The following is a 17,151-nucleotide window of genomic DNA, read 5'->3' on the forward strand; positions in this document are numbered from 1 at the left end:
TTTTGTGAAGACAGACAGAGAAAACATTAAAGATATTACCCAAAAGCGAAAACTGCAAGTTTACTCTCTTGATTCTCACTGTGAAAGAGGTCAGAACAGATTCAGTGGGTATCACTGTTTTAGGCAGTTCTGGGGTAGTTCCCAAATAGTCTCACTCCTACCAGTCTGTTCTCAGCTCTCTATTTCCCTTTGAGTCATGTGAACAGAGCTGTTGGTGCTCTGTTCAACACCAAGTAAAGAACACCAAATAATTTTTCTGTCAGGTAATTCTCCATCTAGGTGAGCTCACTATGCAACTACACATACAGCTTTTCTGGTACTGAACAAATAATAGTGCTTTGACAAGAGTTAAGAGCAGTGTCTCTAAGTGAGAAACTGAAACCTCATTCTCTGTAACACAGAATGGGACACTTATTCTGGCCTAGGAATACAGCCCTGTGTTTAACAGGCACAGTGAAAAATAACTGAAGCAGATTTGTCAGCAAGCAAAAGCCAATTACCTCAACTGAAACTTTCCAGAGTACTTGGGCAACACCCTGACAGGAGTAAACAATGCAGAGAAGGCATTTTACAAGGTCAGCAAGAAAAGATTTAAATGATTTGTGGCATACGAGTGGAAAATTCACCCCCTAAGATGAAACTATGAAGCTCGTAAGGTCATGAAAACTACAGACTGATGTCAAGGACTGGAAGAATTTTCCTGGATCTTTGCTTGTTAAGATGGTTTGAGACTGCAGCAAGAAAGGCAAAATTCAGTTCCCTGGACCACACTTCAGATAAAACCACTCCGTTTTAGAGAGTGGATAGAGCTGATCCAGGATGGGAAGTGCAGTCTCAGAGGGGTCAGTACAGGTCAGGCAGGAAGGTTAATTATTCCTAGTAAGAGGGACTATGGTAAGAGATATAATAATTAATGGTAATAATTAATGGTAAGAGATCACACATAGGCAGTGATTATCTGGACGGTGAAAAGCTTTGGAGAGGACGTGCTGTGATAAAACACATAAAGAAAAAAAGCATAAATGTCTTAATCAATGCTGCATCATGCAGCAACTATTCCTAGTTCCTATGAATTACAGTCTTCACATAAACTTTGTATCTTAGACCTAAAAGATTTTTCTGCAGCATTTTAGAGCCTGAGCAGTCACTTAACCTTACTAGTATCTTTTGATCTACCAAAATGGTTGCTCACAATGAGGTTGCTCATTATGTAACAAAATAACAATAACACATATAAAGAATGTCTCTTGAAAGCATTATTCACCTCTATCCTCCTTCACTCTGCTGTAAAAGACTAAGGGAAGGTTTCTGTCCATCACTGCCCTCTTGAATTCCTCTACTGACATTCTACATGTCTGTGAGCTGATCTTGTAAAAAGGCATTGAATAGTTTTTTATTTGGTGCATTTCAGCTGAGATTCAACAAAATCTCATTAACTTTTTATGTAAACAAGCCCCATGATAACAGTTAATCTTTTTCTGTTAGCAAAATGTTATTAAACAGACATGTATGTGTATACGCATATGGAGGTCATAATTGTAACAAGACTGGCATGATAATGATTTCACCATTTTTCAAAAAATTCCAAGAACTTTCATATTTTGGACATAAGTAGGAATCACCAAACACTTCTGGAGCACTTAGGTCAACAGGACTATATTCTCTTCTTGCTACTGCAAAATTAAATCAGAGGGGCCATATTTTACAGTGATGTTTTAACTTCTTTTCCCTCCTTCAGGAGGTCTTAGGCTTCTCAGTCAGACACTGTTTTCTTTAGAAACTACCCTTTCTCCCTAAAGACAGTTAAGTTTTAACCTTAAGTACCATGCAGTTATCGTTGAAAAGGAACATTTAATGTAAAGTGTTTTTTCAGATAACACACTATAATGTATCAATTTTTTCAAGTTCATTACTAAATCTTCTCCTGTCATGCAGCTAAGAGGAAAGAAAAACGTGTTTCCATATCAGTTAAGCACTCTTGGAATAAACATTTTCCATTTTTCTTTCTCTTCACTTCAGGTACACATTTTTGCTCTTCTCTGGCTGTTCTTGACTTTCAACTGGCTTATATGTTTGCTCCAAAACACCAGATATGACTAATCAGTTAAGAGCAGTTATCAGACTTTTAGGCAAAGTCCACTGAATTATTGTCTCCTCCCATAGTTTGGCTGTTAGTGCAAACTATTTAAATGAAAACACTGACAACAAATCTGCTTTGCAAACTACATCTATCTACTTCCATCCCTACATTAAACTACCCCGAGAAGCTGGAAATCTCTACTGAATTATTCTGATATACACAGCTAATATGTACAGCTAATCTTCATACTTTCCCTGTGCTGAATGTGCAGTCAACATTCCACCTGTAAACAGGGAAAATCAAGTCATCTTCCAAATAGCCACTAGAAAAAAATACTGTTAATTCCACATAAATACTGAAAATGGAAAGGAAACATGCTAATGCTAGGTTTTCACACACCTCCAACCTATGAAACAAAAATTTAGGAGCATTTGATGTTTCTTTAAAAGCCTTATACTTTAGATGAAGTTCAGTAACTCCATGGTGAAGCTGCTGATGTTTTGACAGTTGTTGGGAAATCAGGTGCAAGTAGGAGAGCGTAGGCTTTGCTCTCAGCTAGCACAAGCCTTTCACAGACTGGCAGGCTTTTCTCCTGTGAATTGCCTACAGTCAAAAATTCTTAAATAACAGAAATGAATGCAAAAGTAACCCATTATCTCCTACTTTGCTATTGGCAAGGTCAGAAAACGAGAGATTAAATGTTCCAGCGCTTTAGTAGAAGACAATAAACACCCACAGAGGGAAGTGAAGAGTTTAGGTGGGATTTGTTTCATCAAACTTAACATGTCTACACTTTTAATCTTTGGAGAACTATTCTTTAAATGTCTACAAATATCTCCTTTTAAACTTAACAGAGAGAAATAAGCATTTTACAGTGGACTTCAGCTAACCTGTTTGAGAGATCTAATTTAGGATGGGATAAAATCACAGTCTGAGTATGTTTATTTTTCTCTGTTGATTAGAAAAGGAGCCTAGGGTGACTGGATCAGCTGTAGACAGCTATATTTGGTCAGGTGAATCCCTACAGCCTAGAGCGGCCAGAACAGCTATAAAAGAAAAACAGAAAACTAATGAGGATCTATATTACAGCATGTTGTGCTACTTAGATGAAACTCCACAGCAGAAGATAAAGAATCCTGGTACCCATATTGAATAGTCCTAGTGCAGAAGAATACACCAGATACAAACTTCTAAAACTGCCCAACAAATCTGGAAAACTTAAGCTTCATCAGGTGTAGCTCTGGAGATACTTAAACACTGAATAGGGGTTAAACAGAAAAAAAATGTGTATTTGCCCTTGTTGCTTACCCCTTTCCTAACCTACAATCTAATAAATAATTCCTCAGAATCTGTTCTGAAGCTACACAATAAATAAGTGAAAGCAGGAGCTGCTGACCTAAGAAAATATTTTTGGTCAGGAGAAGAAAAACTTAAACAAACCTTCTCTCTTTCCCATGTGAAAGCTTTGCTTCAGTGGCTGTGACGGTATGTGATGGGCTCTGTTTGAACAGCACTGCTTGGATTCGCTGCACTTGGCTGTCTAGGCAGTCAGATGAGGGACATGTCAGCAGGGAAGACAGCAAACATGTAAAATGACATTCTGACCGTGGTCGTGGATTCCATAAGGACAGGTGACCCCAGCAGTGCTAAGTGGAGCTTTTCTGACTGAACTGAGTCTTTATCTTAAATGTAATCGCTACAAATTCCAGTCCTTCTGAAAAAAGCCTTGTCTGTCAAAATCAGTGCAAGCATGCATGCAACTAGTTTATTTAGCACATCTATTCTGTCCTTTTTTGTATAAAACTGTCCTACATATTTACAGTGAAGAACCACTTGCAGTATCTTTCATGCTTGCAGCACAGGAGCTCAAATACTACTTAGTAAACTTATAAAAAATTACCTTATAAATTGACATCATCTGTTACCCAAGCTTATACTATATTTGTATTTGAGAGGGGGAAGCAATTTCAAACTTGGGCTGGATAGAGGGAAGAAATCTCAGTGTAGCCATCTTCTATAGTTCTAGGACTTGTACATTAAGTCCTTCTGACTTTAGCAATATGTCTCCCCATAAGAGAAGGGAAATGTACCAAGTTAGTTCAGGAAAACACACCCATTTATTTAATACAATTTTGAATAAAACATCAGATGTTTACATACCAACTGCTGAAGACAGCTTCCCACTACCACAAGATTGTTTCCCATTCTTGTTTGGCTACTAGAGCTTTTAAACAACTTCTGTAATGAAGAAATATATTAAAGCAGGGGCTCTCAAGCTTTTCCATTTTACAATAAGGTGTGGAACTGTTTAGCAGCTTCAAATATTTAGACTGCTGTGCAGTGGATACGAATCTAGTCTTTGTACAAACTTTCACAGATGTGTTTTAGGCGGCTCACAGTTTTCATGAACTAAAAGAAACCTCTGCCATGTTTTATTTTATACATCCCAGCAAGAATGCATACACTACTTAAGAGAGGAAAATGCATCAAAATATACTAAAAGTCTCATGATGAGGAAAGATCCATATGCATTCTAACTTAGAGGCAGTAGAAAAGATCTGTCTCAAAAATCTCAATGCTTTAAAAGAAACATTTCTCTCACATATACTTCGTGAAGTTCAGAATCAGGCCCTAAAGATTTTCAAGAAAGTGTTTCAACACATTTTCACCTACGTTAACAAATAATTTCTCTCCAGCTCTAAGCAACTGGAATTTAAATGAAAAATTAAAAAAAAATCAGACACTTGAAATACTAATCCATAGATAACAACAATCTTATCTGCAGAAATACTATCATTTCTATACAATTATTTAAGATCATTGATAATGAGGCCAATTCCCACTGCACACTCTATAATCCCTTTCCACTGGTGTCTTAGAGCAGAGGGGTGATACAACAGCCATCTACCTGGCTTGCCATGCTGCTCCACCTGGAAACAGCTGGTCAGCCTCCTGGAAGCACCAGAAGAGGGGATAAAACTGTGTAACTCTTATAAAACTGCTGAGTTCTAAATAATAATAAAAACTTAAATAACAGATTTAGAAGTATGCCATTTTCAAATGTCTGCCAATCTGAATAACAAATGCTTCCATTTGTTTCTTCTTTTGAGCAAAAATATGGTTAACACATGTTCATACTATGTATGCTCTGATTTAAAAAAAAAAAGCTGCTCACATAATAGAAATGTACTAATATTATATTTACAAATCTACTGTAAACCCCAATTGCAAAAATCTTCATGTTCAAGATTCCCCTGGAGCTCTTCCAAGGAAAAGAGCCAACTACAATAAATAAGGTGGGAAGTTAGGGAGTATCTACAATGTAGTGACCTGCGATCATTAGGTTTAAAATACTCATGAGAATACAGTAGTGGAGGAAAGAATACTAATGTTTTTCCCTTGTGAAACATGACTTAGAAAATGTGTGGAAATATTCAATAGAAAATGGACCAGAAACGAATAAAACTTACAGTGCTCCATTTCTGGTAGAAACCAGAAATACCCTAAAATTATTTTCAGAGACCATTATTTTAAAGAAGGATTTCATTACAGAAAACATGGATAACAATGCTCTACCACTCAACTTTCAAGGTACAGCTATAAAATATATTTTTACAAGAGCGTGGAGCCACTGAATAATATTTTCCTCTTTTGATGAATAAAAAAGTAACTTAATCAAGGTGGCAACCTGTTTCCCTTGTCACTGCAATGTCAGGCATTTAAAAACACTTGGTATGTTAAAATTAGAGCCACACTTTCATCTCCATATATCATAAAATTAAAGGAGACAACCTTCATGTGCACTCCCACTCTCTGTTACAGGGACAAAACTCTCTCAGTTTATTACTTTGCATACCTTAAACCTCTAGTGACATCTCCCCTAAAACAAAGTACATGCTGCTCCAGGATACACAAAAGGAAGGACCACATTGTCCTTACATATATGGAAGCAGAAAATAAACATTGACAGGTTACCACTATAAAAGAAAACACATTCCTGTAATTCACCTCTTATACTAGATGGTATTTTTGTTCACTTAAAAAACCACATAAATGTACTGGGCCTTAAATATTGTATTAACTTACCTATTGTGGAAATATGGATTTTCCATAAAAATAAAACAAATGGCTTTAAAAAAAAACCAAAAAAACCAGAAGTCACATGATATTTCTTGCAAATTTAAAAGAATTTATTTTTTTTAAATAAAGAAAAGCTTTAAATCTCAGAGAAATGGGCCACAGTGGAAAAGCCCTTTACTATATTACTGCACCTTATAAATAGTAAATGATATTGTTTAACGTCAAGGAAAGAAATACTGCAATCCTAAAGCAACCATGCATAAAGGATGCTGGAAGGTTCATATTCCTTATTCCTTCTTTCCTTTTCATTCTTTCATCTAAAAAGAAGCTTTATTTATAGCTTGTCCCAGAAGACCTTCCTGAAACATCCCTTAGAGGTATTTTCAGACGTATTTAATAATTTAACTTTTGCTTATATTTGAGAAACTAAGAAAATATTGAAGAATCCTCCTAACAGAAATAGGTTTCCCAAAACAACCATAAAACTATAGATTTGGACTGCTGCTTATCTACAAAATTCTGTGGGATATTTTAAAAACTTGTGCATCTCATTTTATAATGTACACAAACTCATAACCTTGGTTCATTTTTAAATTAAATTATTACTTCCATTTTCATTAAAAATCAGCAATTCCTGTAATTGTCTAATTTCTTTTTTTTTTTCCTTTCTCAGTGCCCATTCTTGCTTGGCAGTAATGGGGTGTAATACTTGTCCCTTCCATATGGGGAAAATGAGTACTCTACTGCTGCCAAGATCAATCTTGTCTGTAATAAGGATAACTACCGGGAGATCTGCTGGAAGTAGCCAAATGAATGACAGACATGTGAGAGTGATTCAAGTGCCTATCCACAGCTATTTAAAATTAAACTGATACTGGGGGAATGCTGTATACCCATTTCTTTTTCCCATACACTAGGTATTTTTAACTGGTTCCCATGAAGATCTCATGCTTGCATAACCAAAGCAAGAATTAGGAATAAACCCTCCCTGGCCTTCATCTGGCAGTGTAACTTCCCTTCCCTTCCAGACTGCATATCCCATAGGTGAGACCTCATTCCACAGCAGCTACAGGTCTTCCTGCCTCTCACGCTACCTGACAAAAAGAAAGGGAAACAGCCTCTGAGTTTCTGGACTTAAGCTCTGTAGCCCCATATTCTGGCAGTATTGTTTCCTGCCATCAGAGACAGAAAAACTATGAAAACATTCGTAACAGAATATTTTCAAGTTCCATTAAAAAGATGGAATTCTGTACAATTTAGTAAACATGACCACGGTCAGTACAAAGCCCTCAAAATCTCCAATTTTACTTGTACACACTGAGCCAGAGCAAAGCTGGGGAACTGCACACAGAGAATCAGCTTTCTTATGAGAGTGGCAGAGGCGGGCGTTCCAACCCTGATGTAATTTTGATGTAACCTGCAGTAAGTAAAGGACCCTGCCATAACCTGCAGCACGGGTGACTTCTCTCCTTGATAAACTCAGGGAAAGAAAGAATTCATTGAGTGCTATTAACTGCAAAATTCCTCTATCTGCATCAAGATATCGTGAAAACAGCAATCACTGAAAGCAGAAAGGATGGTCAGAGAAGAACCAACAATTTTGTCTTTGCCCTGTTCACACCTCCTCCAGCTACTGGCCAGAGACAGAGCCCATGGTCTCCAGCTCTTCTGACACTAGCTTTCTTCAAAAAGCATTGCTATTTATCTAAGAAACTTGAATTCTACAAAAGTCCCAATGCCTACATGGTGGGATGGCATTCAGAAGTGGACACAACAACACAGCTATTTAAATACAGATTGTGGCTGAGAAACAAAAAACCCCAAAACACTAATACAAGAGGAAAAAAGCAAATTAATATTCTGTACCCAGCCACAACAGCAGAACCTAATCAGACTGTTAGCCCATTAGTAAAACCACAAGGTTTCACTCCAGCAGCTCTGAAACAGTAATGGATTTTCCCATGAAAACTTGAAAGAAAAGGTGAAAAAAGGTTTGTGTGGTATGATGGAGAGGAATGCCAGACACAGCTTTGGTCAAACATTCCCATTAAGTATTTTCTCATTACCCACTAAGTTCACTCTCAGGCCAATTTCACTGGCTATTTACCAAGGAGGTTTAAGAAAATGTTTACTGCTCTTTACTGCTTTTCAATTTTCTAGGCTTGCTGGCATTTCCCTTTAAAACATCCTTGTAAAATTTAAAAAGTAACACATGAATAGTTTATACGATACTGAGAAAATTTCAGTAGATTTTCTGTTATTCTCATTATATACATTCTACCACTAAACTGCTATACAATTACCTTCAAAAAGTTAATAAAGACGCCTTTTTTCTTTAGCAATATGTACTGAATCTCACTGAAATTATTTCATTAGAAATGAGTGCACATCAGGCTCTTTGTAGAGACAGACACTGGTGCACTTGTGCTTTTATTACACATATAGCATAGCATAACTTCAACTCTGTAATGCCTAAAAAAACCCCAAACAAGTAAAATTACATATTTCAGCACTAGGTAATATGGAAAATGTAAAGAAGTGTAATACTTAGTTGCAGAAAACAAACTGAAGTCTTGGATAAACATTATGTGTTTATCTTTAATTACACTAATGCTAAATGCCAACTGCTATTTTTGAGAGTATAAGGGAAAAAATGGAAACTAGGAAAGTAGCCGGTAGAAAGAAAGTAATTACTGCACTTCTGAAAAAAATGCTTTGATAAACTACACACAAGATATTAATCTCCCAGTTTACAGACCAATGATCTTTCCAACAAACAGCATTTACTGCTTACAGAACATAAAAGCCAGCTTCTTGAACATTCATTTGCTTTTAGCATGCCTTTATGCGTTTATATTTCATCAAACACAGTAATTTGAGTAGAACAAGTAAAGAACACTAACAAAAAAGCCAAAAGATACAAACAGTAGAAAGACCTTGAAAAAGTATACTGCTTTTATTTTGTATGACCGCTTATAGGAATTTTTCTTCTTTTATATTCAGATTGATATGCTAAACTGTGTTTTCCTTAGATGTGTAGAGTTAAAGTTATAAACTAGACAGACTTCTTGTACAGGTATTGGTAGGGCTGACTCACTGAAAATTATGTCAGTATTTGTCTAAATTCTTCACCTATTAGTTCCATTATTTTCATTTCCACTGTGCAAAGCAGAAGAATGACAGTCTTAAATTTTATAACTACAAATGAAGAAAACCAGCAGCATTAAAACTCTATAGACCAAAGAGATTTACTACAGTCTTAAAGAGTACTATATAAATATCAGCACCTATACAAATTTATAATATAAAATTATGAACCTGCTTAGACTTGTACACATACTTAAAATTTTACTATATTAGTGGCCCAAATGAAGTTGTTTATTGACAGTTTCTTACTGTTGGGTCTCCGTTTCATGTCTCTTCTGCATTTTTAAACAAAGAACAGAAATTTAGCTCTTAATTCTAAGAGAAACTGAGAGTAAAGGAATCTTTTGTGGACTCCCCTGTCGCACAATCTATCTTGGCAAGTAAACTGACCATTAATTTCCAAGACTGAGAAGACAAAGGTTCCAAATAAAAACAAAAATTTCTTTGAATGCAAAAAAAGACTGGCGAGAAGTATTTCTCAATATTTAAATGCTTTTGGAGATACAGGATCCATCATTGATAACTTTTCCCTGTTGCAGCCTTAGAGCTTAAGTGAAATTTCTGCACACTGTTACTGACATGACCATTACTAAAAGGAGATGCCATCATGACCAGCTCCAAACACTCAGGTCTAGGGAGTTCAAATTCATTGTGAATGGAATTATGAAACTATTTTGTTTTCGGTGCCCACGGACAGGAGAGCTCCTACAAAAATCTACTTCTTGCACTTTAGCTTATGTAGTTGTTTTCTCTGTCATTAAGTTTCAGAGGAGATACTGAGGCATTCATGTTTTCTCTCAGACAAAAGTTGTAAGTACTTGGTTATAAGGCTTGTAGAAGAAAATAAAAATCCTCTAGAAATTCTCATGAGTTTAGCTTGGTTTGTGGTTTGGCATGTTCCACAGGAGAAAAATATAAAAGCCAATTTCTGCTGTATTTGGAGAAATTATTCAGCAGTAAGAAAAACTTCCAAAATCATATTAAACTCCTTTCTATTTAGATTATATGTTTAAGATGAAAACAGGTGTTTTTCTGCACTAGGAAAAAACATGTGTTTTCTGCTTTGGTAAGAATTCAGCATTTTTAATTTCCAAGACAGCAGCCACCAAAATTATAGATATAAGAAATCCATCCATAAGCAGATTTTACCCTGGGATGGACTTATGGAGAAAGCAGTATTCAAAAAGAAAATGCAAAGATGGTGGTGTAAAAACAGCATCCAGCAGAAGGAGGTTTGGTCTGCTGTGCCAGGAAAACCTGTTGTGCTGGCTTAAAAAAAGTGCAGAAGGAAAAAATGGTATTCTGAAACAAAGTGACAAAATTGATAACCTGAAATACTCCAACAGCTAAAGGGACATACATTGCCATACTTATCAGTGGCAATTCTGTTGTAATTTCACCCACTCCTATGGATGAAATAACATGCCTTATGGGTGTTTGTTACCACCCATAAGTTTACTTGTATATCACAAGAGTAAAAGGACTTTTTCATCTATGGTATTGAGCTTTTCCCTTCTGCACAAGGGAATAGGTCAACAGTTCAAGCCATGAACAGACTCTTCTGTATTACAGGTTCACAGCCTTAGGTTTTTGTAGTAACTGGTGAGAATGGTCTTTTTGATGGATTTCTTAATAATGCCTTCTTTTTGCAGCAAATTGTTGCATTTAGACAAACTAGAAACACATCCTAGAGTAACCACTAATCTGGTCTCATGGACAAAAACGAGTTTTGTCACAATAAGCCACTTCATCATGATAACTAGTGAAACAACATAAAAATCTACATATTTTAGGATTTGTGTCCCACTCCACAGATCTAGAAGGGCTCACAGAAATCCTTGAGCAATGCAATGCTAACAACAGAGCAGGGAAGCTCTACTGCTTAAACATCTTGTCCTAGGATTTTTTTTTTAAATTTAATTGAAACAATTATTCAGATTACTCTAGCCCTATCTCTTTATCATGGAATAGGAAAATCACAATAGTGTTAGTAGGTAATGACCTGTATAAGGGAAAAGAAGCATATGAATATGATTTCATTCATATTTTGAAGAGATGATTAAACTAAAATACATACAGCATCTGTAACTTCTATCTCATACAGCTTCTGGAAGGTCTCACGATAAAAGAAAAACAGCTTCCCACTGCCACCACCCTTCTTAACAGAGGTGCCTGTGACAAGGATCTTATCATCTGGACTGAAACAACAATCTGTCCTGTTGAAGAAAACAAAGAATCTCACTGGATGGATAAATAATTAACACATCAAGAACTTAGATATAAATTGTATTCCTTAAAACAATCTTTTCTATTTTTTAGTCCTTTTCAGACAAAGCTTGAAAAGTATTTTGTGAGCTGTCATTTATTGCTGTAGTTATCAATTAGAGTTACCTGTCACAATTGTTATTACAGTTGTGCACAAGATGTGCACAACTGGCAGATTCAGTAAAAATCCTCCTCCCCGCAAAACTCTCCTCCACTCAAAAGTCTTGCAAGCTTTTCAATACAAGAAACAGCAACAAAAAAAAAGTACTTTAAAATCTGGCTGTCATCATTAAGTAAAAAATGTGCTAATAACGAAATCTGGTTTTGCTGATGATACATTCTTCAGTGATGCAAGGTGGTATGTTTATACATTGGCCAGAAATATTTTTCTGTTTATTTTTCCTCTGTGTTACAAAATGGAATTAAGATTGAGCTGTCCATGACTTGTCTTTCTAAGATCTTATTTCAAAATTACAAACAGTCCTTAGGGGATTTAGCTGTATTACAGCAATAGAAATGCAGATGAGACCAATAAAAATATTGAAAACAATACTTAGTACTATGCAGCAAAATAAAATCAGTATTTCTGACACTGTAACCTGAATTCATATCATGTACCTTCCTGTTATGTCTAGTTTTTCATTCAGCTCTTTTTTTAATAATTATAGACTAAATAAGATTTACATCTATATCTCATTACACACACATTTCCTCCTGAAATGTTACTAATCTAATTAGACTTAAGATATATGAGACTAAAATATCACAAAAATCTTTTAAAGCAATGTGAATCCCTAAAATAGATAGGAATTGTCACTACACAGTTCTCCTTGTACATTCTGCTCTTCACTACTGTGGACCTAGAGACAACTGAGGATAAGAACTCCAACAGAACCCTTCCCCATTCAGTAAAAATACTGCTATTTCTGCTGTTGGAATAAATTAGAATACTTACATTGGAAAGAAGCTGGGCAGTCCATCTGCTGAATTAAGAGGTTTTTTAAATTGTCTAATATCCCATATTTTTAAAGTATCATCTCCTATGAAACAGAAGAGACAAAGGTTAGCAATAAAGAATTCAAATCAAGAACTCACACATGTCAGAAAATTTCACTCTCTATTTCAGAGAGGAGAACAAAATTGTATAATAGAATCATCCAAAATGGGAACAATTTGTAAGTTTTTCCTCAGTAAGTGACCATGACAGTGCAAGGTTGAGAAGCTCAATATGTAGCCCTCCAGTATACCAGAAATTTCACCTCAACGGCTCAAGTCTATTGTGGCAATCCCTCCTATTAAGAACCACCATTCACAGGGGAATCAGATGACTCAATCACTAATTTATTCTTGGTTTGTGAGCATTGATGCTTTGCTTCCAGGACCAAATTTCAAGATATCTAAAGAAATTAAAAATGTTGCCATGAATGGTCTAGATCAAAAACTAAATAAGTTTTATATGTGTGGTTTTTACCTGTCCTGAAAAAGCAATCAGGAAGAACATGAAAATCACATGAAAGTCTTCTCCCTTCTTTAGCAGGCAACAAACTGCTATCTCAGTATGGAGAAGAGGCCCTGGAATCAGTCAGAAATCCTCAGGGAATGGGGTGAAGGGAAGCAATTGAAACCACACTTACTGTAATGAAACATTTTCACCACACTACCTTTAGTTATAAAGCCAAAATCAAGGTTACAAAAAGAGATTTGTAGCAATTTTCATCTGTGTTTGATAAACATGGTGTGACTGTAGGCCAGTAAAAGTCAGGCTGTTTATCCCTTTTTGAAAAGTTACGACATATTAACAAAATGAGAACTGGGGTAAATAAAAAGAGATTAATTAGTTATTCTGAGAGACATCTACATATCCTCTCTGATTGTCCTTCTGGAACACATATTTCCAGCATGAGATGAGCTACAGAATCTGAGCTTTGAAGTACCTCACTCAAGCACCTAGACACGTCCTAGCATTTGACAGCAGTGCCTCAACACTTTCAAGGGTAAAAAGAAGGACATTTAAGCAACAATTCCCTTAAAAAATATCTAGACAAAAAGTTACAAAATCTTTCTGACCTAGGAGGCAAGATCAGCTTCCTTCCAAAGTACAAATCTTGCAGGAAAGTAATTTGGTTATCTACAAGTATTTTGTGGATTCATAGCCTTTGAGCTCAAGAGCTCAAAGGAGGCCTTGGAAATAAAATGTTTTTAAAAGAAGTAACAAAAGAAATCAAGGCCAGCAGTGCCCTTTACAGAGAAAGCAGTAATGTGTGGCCTCGTACATCATGTATGTTTATATTAAAGACTAGGATAACTCCTTACTACAAAATATTTTTAAGAAGTGGACAACTTAAATAAATGATATCTAGAGTAGAGTATATTTCTGTTCATTGGGAAGCTAAAAAATGACAAGAAAGAAAAATGTTGAGTCCCTGTTTTGGGAATATGTATTTTCTTATTGTTTCCCAGTAGACTCCATCCCAAGTGCTTCAAAGCATTTAGTCTTGTAAAATGAGCCCTCCCTTTTCCCTCTCACCCCCTAAGAAAAAAACAAAAAAACAAAACAAAACAAAAAAAAAAAAAACCCACTTATCGTCGAGATGTTACATCTAAAGCACCAGCACTTTATAAATGTATGCAAAGGACAGCATTTGGCCGCTTCGCAAATCTCCTGGATAGGGACAGATCTACGGCCAGCAGCCAAGGCTGTTCTGTTCCTAGTGGAATGAGCCTTGACATGATCTTCAAGCTGTAGTCCTGCCAGGTTTTAGCAGGAAAAATGCAGTCAGACATGTAGCTATAGCTCCTTTGCTTGCAAGAAAATGTAATGGGCTAGATAAAAAAATTTTAAAACTCTAGTAGGACTCAAATTTAGGGTTAATTTCAAGTCTACATTGTGTTATCTTGAAATAGTTTAGAAATAGAAGAGTAAGTATTTGGAGAGGGGAAAATGCTAGGAGAATGACTTGACTTGCTAATGCTGTATAACTTTACCATCATTAACAATTTGCTCCAATTCACTTTTCCTAATTAAAACTCCCAGTGTGCAAATGCAAATTGGTTCCTAAATCTAATTTTATTTCAAGTTGAAATCACTGTCACTAAGATCACAGAATATTGCCTTTCCTCAGCACCAAGGATTTTTCCCAGTAGGATACTTCTATCAATGCTTAGGAGGCAGCTTTAACAGAACTGCAGCAGTTGTGATCTGTTTTTAATTATGATCTGTTAATTGTGATCTGTTTTTAATAATACATGAACAAATATAATTATCCTTAAACAAAAGCATAGAAACAAGTTGAGCAATTCAGAATGAATATTGAAAATAGTCTGCTCAGATCATTCCGTATTTTTTCTTGATGGTAGACTTCTCCAAAGCCTGACAGGCTTATTTAAAGCTTTTATAGCATTTTTAGTAGCATTTGAAATGCTATTTTTCACCATTTTAATAAGGATACCAATAAACAGGCTCAAGAGTGACATAATCAGGTCAAGACACTGTTATGCCAATAGTATTGAGCACTGGATTTATCAAGAGGTAACAATTAGGTCCTTGAAAAGCAGTCTTTGGTGAGCAAAGATAGGCATTTTTCAAATGCTCTTTAGTCAAAATACAGCTGAAGCACTAATACTATAAAGATTTTATCTGATTTTTTTTTCTTTTCTTTTCAGAAGATACTGACCAGGAAGACAAGCACATGAATGCAAGTAGGCCCAAAAGAAGCAAAAATGCTGCCAGAAATTCACAAAGCCTACAGTCAGCAGCGCTCTGTTTAAAAAGAGGGAGTCCTCTGCTGAAAGCAAAGCTTGATGATAGAAATTGTTCACAGAGATCAATGAGGCAAAGAAACATAGGAAATGGGAATTTTAAAAAGTTACAGCTTTGGAAACACATACCATAACAAGTTTACCAGAATATGTTTATCAACTCTGAGCCTTTCTGTGAAGGCTTATACTACATATGTGAAAGACACCTTACAGAACAAGGTACAGGCTTCTGCATTCTGTACTGGTTCCACAGGAGGAGCTGCAACAACTATAGGGCAACTTTTGGAGGCATCAAAGAGTAGGACCAAAGACAAAGATCCTGTGAGGGAAGTCACAAATTGAGGAGTCTCTACCTACATTTGGAACACTTCTCAGCATCACCTGCCTGATCAAATAAGTGCATCGTCCTCTCTAAACATATGGAATGAACATACAAACATGGCTAGAAGGATACTAGAAGACTTTCATATTGCTTTTTAAGCTCCAAGTGTTGCACTTACCTGACTATGCCTATTAAAACTAGTAAATGTACTTCTGCCATGGTTTGAATGAACACCAGTGTTCAGCTTCTAAGAAATATTACTTGACAAAAACCCATCTGATTTTTGAAATGCCAATGTTTGGATTTACTATGAAGAGCAGTATGTTATTACACTACACAAAACAGCCTCTATACATACTGCTGCATAATCCTCGCGCATACATGTTTCTATGTTTTAAACCAATTTAAAAATGAATAAAGAAATACAAGTCAAATTAAAAAAGGAAAAAGACCAACAAAAACTATCAGGAGTCAAAAAAAAATTTAAAAAATTTTTACAGTAAGACCTCAAGTCCAATCCTAATTCTTATCTCTGCCCTGCTAAACAAAGAAAATGTTGCACAAATACTACCCTTCGTTGTTTCAAGCATGCAGAAATATCACTTTCTTAAGTTTCTGTCAAGTTACTACCTAATATCCAATAAGAATAGCACTGGAAACTTTCATAAGCAGTTCCTCAGGTTTTTATTTTCCCTTGTGCCTGCAGCTGAGCCATGCCTCATCTTCTCATATCCAACACAGATCTACATCAGATGCAGGAAAGTCCATCAGGCTTTCAATGAAAGTTCCCATGCCCCAAACAACTATCCTCTCTTTGATCCTCAGCACTTGGCAGGTGTGCTAATCTACAAATGCTGGATCCACATCTGCTTTTGTTGGTACAGATCCAAAGCAATACTCATATTAAAGCACTAACCAAACAAGTCAAAATAAGGTATGAATCCTCTTTACTTTCTAGCATAGTGCACACAAAGCTTTTTTTCTCTTAATACACTAGACAAAGGTAGCACTTTTATCCACATTGAGTGGCCAAATTTCTGTGCAGTCTTACATTCTGCAAACAATCAATCAACATTTTATACAGCTTAGTGCAGTGTGTGGAAGATAAAACCTGAGTAAATGAAAGTCTGCTTAACACGAGACAAAAACTGGAGACAGATGAGGAAGAGCAGGCAAGTAAAAGTGCCACATGCAATAAAAATAAGAAAAAGTCATTTATGTGGTCTACATTAATAAACATGAAACAGAAGATAATTTGCATAAATGGAGGTTTCAAGACAGCAGTGAATACCCTTCACTAAGTAATAGCCTTGTCTGCTGCTATATTTAAAAGCATGCCAAGGTTTAGCCCTAAATTTCCTGAAGTATGGTTGTGTGAATTTTTTTGGGGCAATCACCACTGGCAGACAGACACAGTGTTTTACTTAGTGCAGAATGGAAAGACACACAGTTCACATATTTTCCAAGCAGGAGAAGGTCCACACATAATAAAAGTCTG

At 36.0% G+C, this 17,151-nt stretch overlaps 1 protein-coding gene across 2 annotated transcripts in view; it reads right to left on the reverse strand.

Annotated features, from left to right (window-relative positions):
- WDR70 (WD repeat domain 70) overlaps positions 1 to 17,151 on the reverse strand; it is a 132,715-nt gene that overhangs the window by 24,120 nt on the left and 91,444 nt on the right. For both annotated transcript variants that reach the window (XM_059873411.1, XM_059873412.1), the window contains exons 12-13: positions 12,528 to 12,612; positions 11,385 to 11,523 (exon numbers count right to left, since the gene is read on the reverse strand). In XM_059873411.1, the coding sequence (XP_059729394.1) occupies positions 11,385 to 11,523; positions 12,528 to 12,612 (224 nt within the window). The remainder of the gene's footprint in view (positions 1 to 11,384; positions 11,524 to 12,527; positions 12,613 to 17,151) is intronic.

Source organism: Haemorhous mexicanus, chromosome Z (assembly GCF_027477595.1).
Source record: "Haemorhous mexicanus isolate bHaeMex1 chromosome Z, bHaeMex1.pri, whole genome shotgun sequence".
Taxonomy (NCBI): Eukaryota; Metazoa; Chordata; class Aves; order Passeriformes; family Fringillidae; genus Haemorhous; species Haemorhous mexicanus.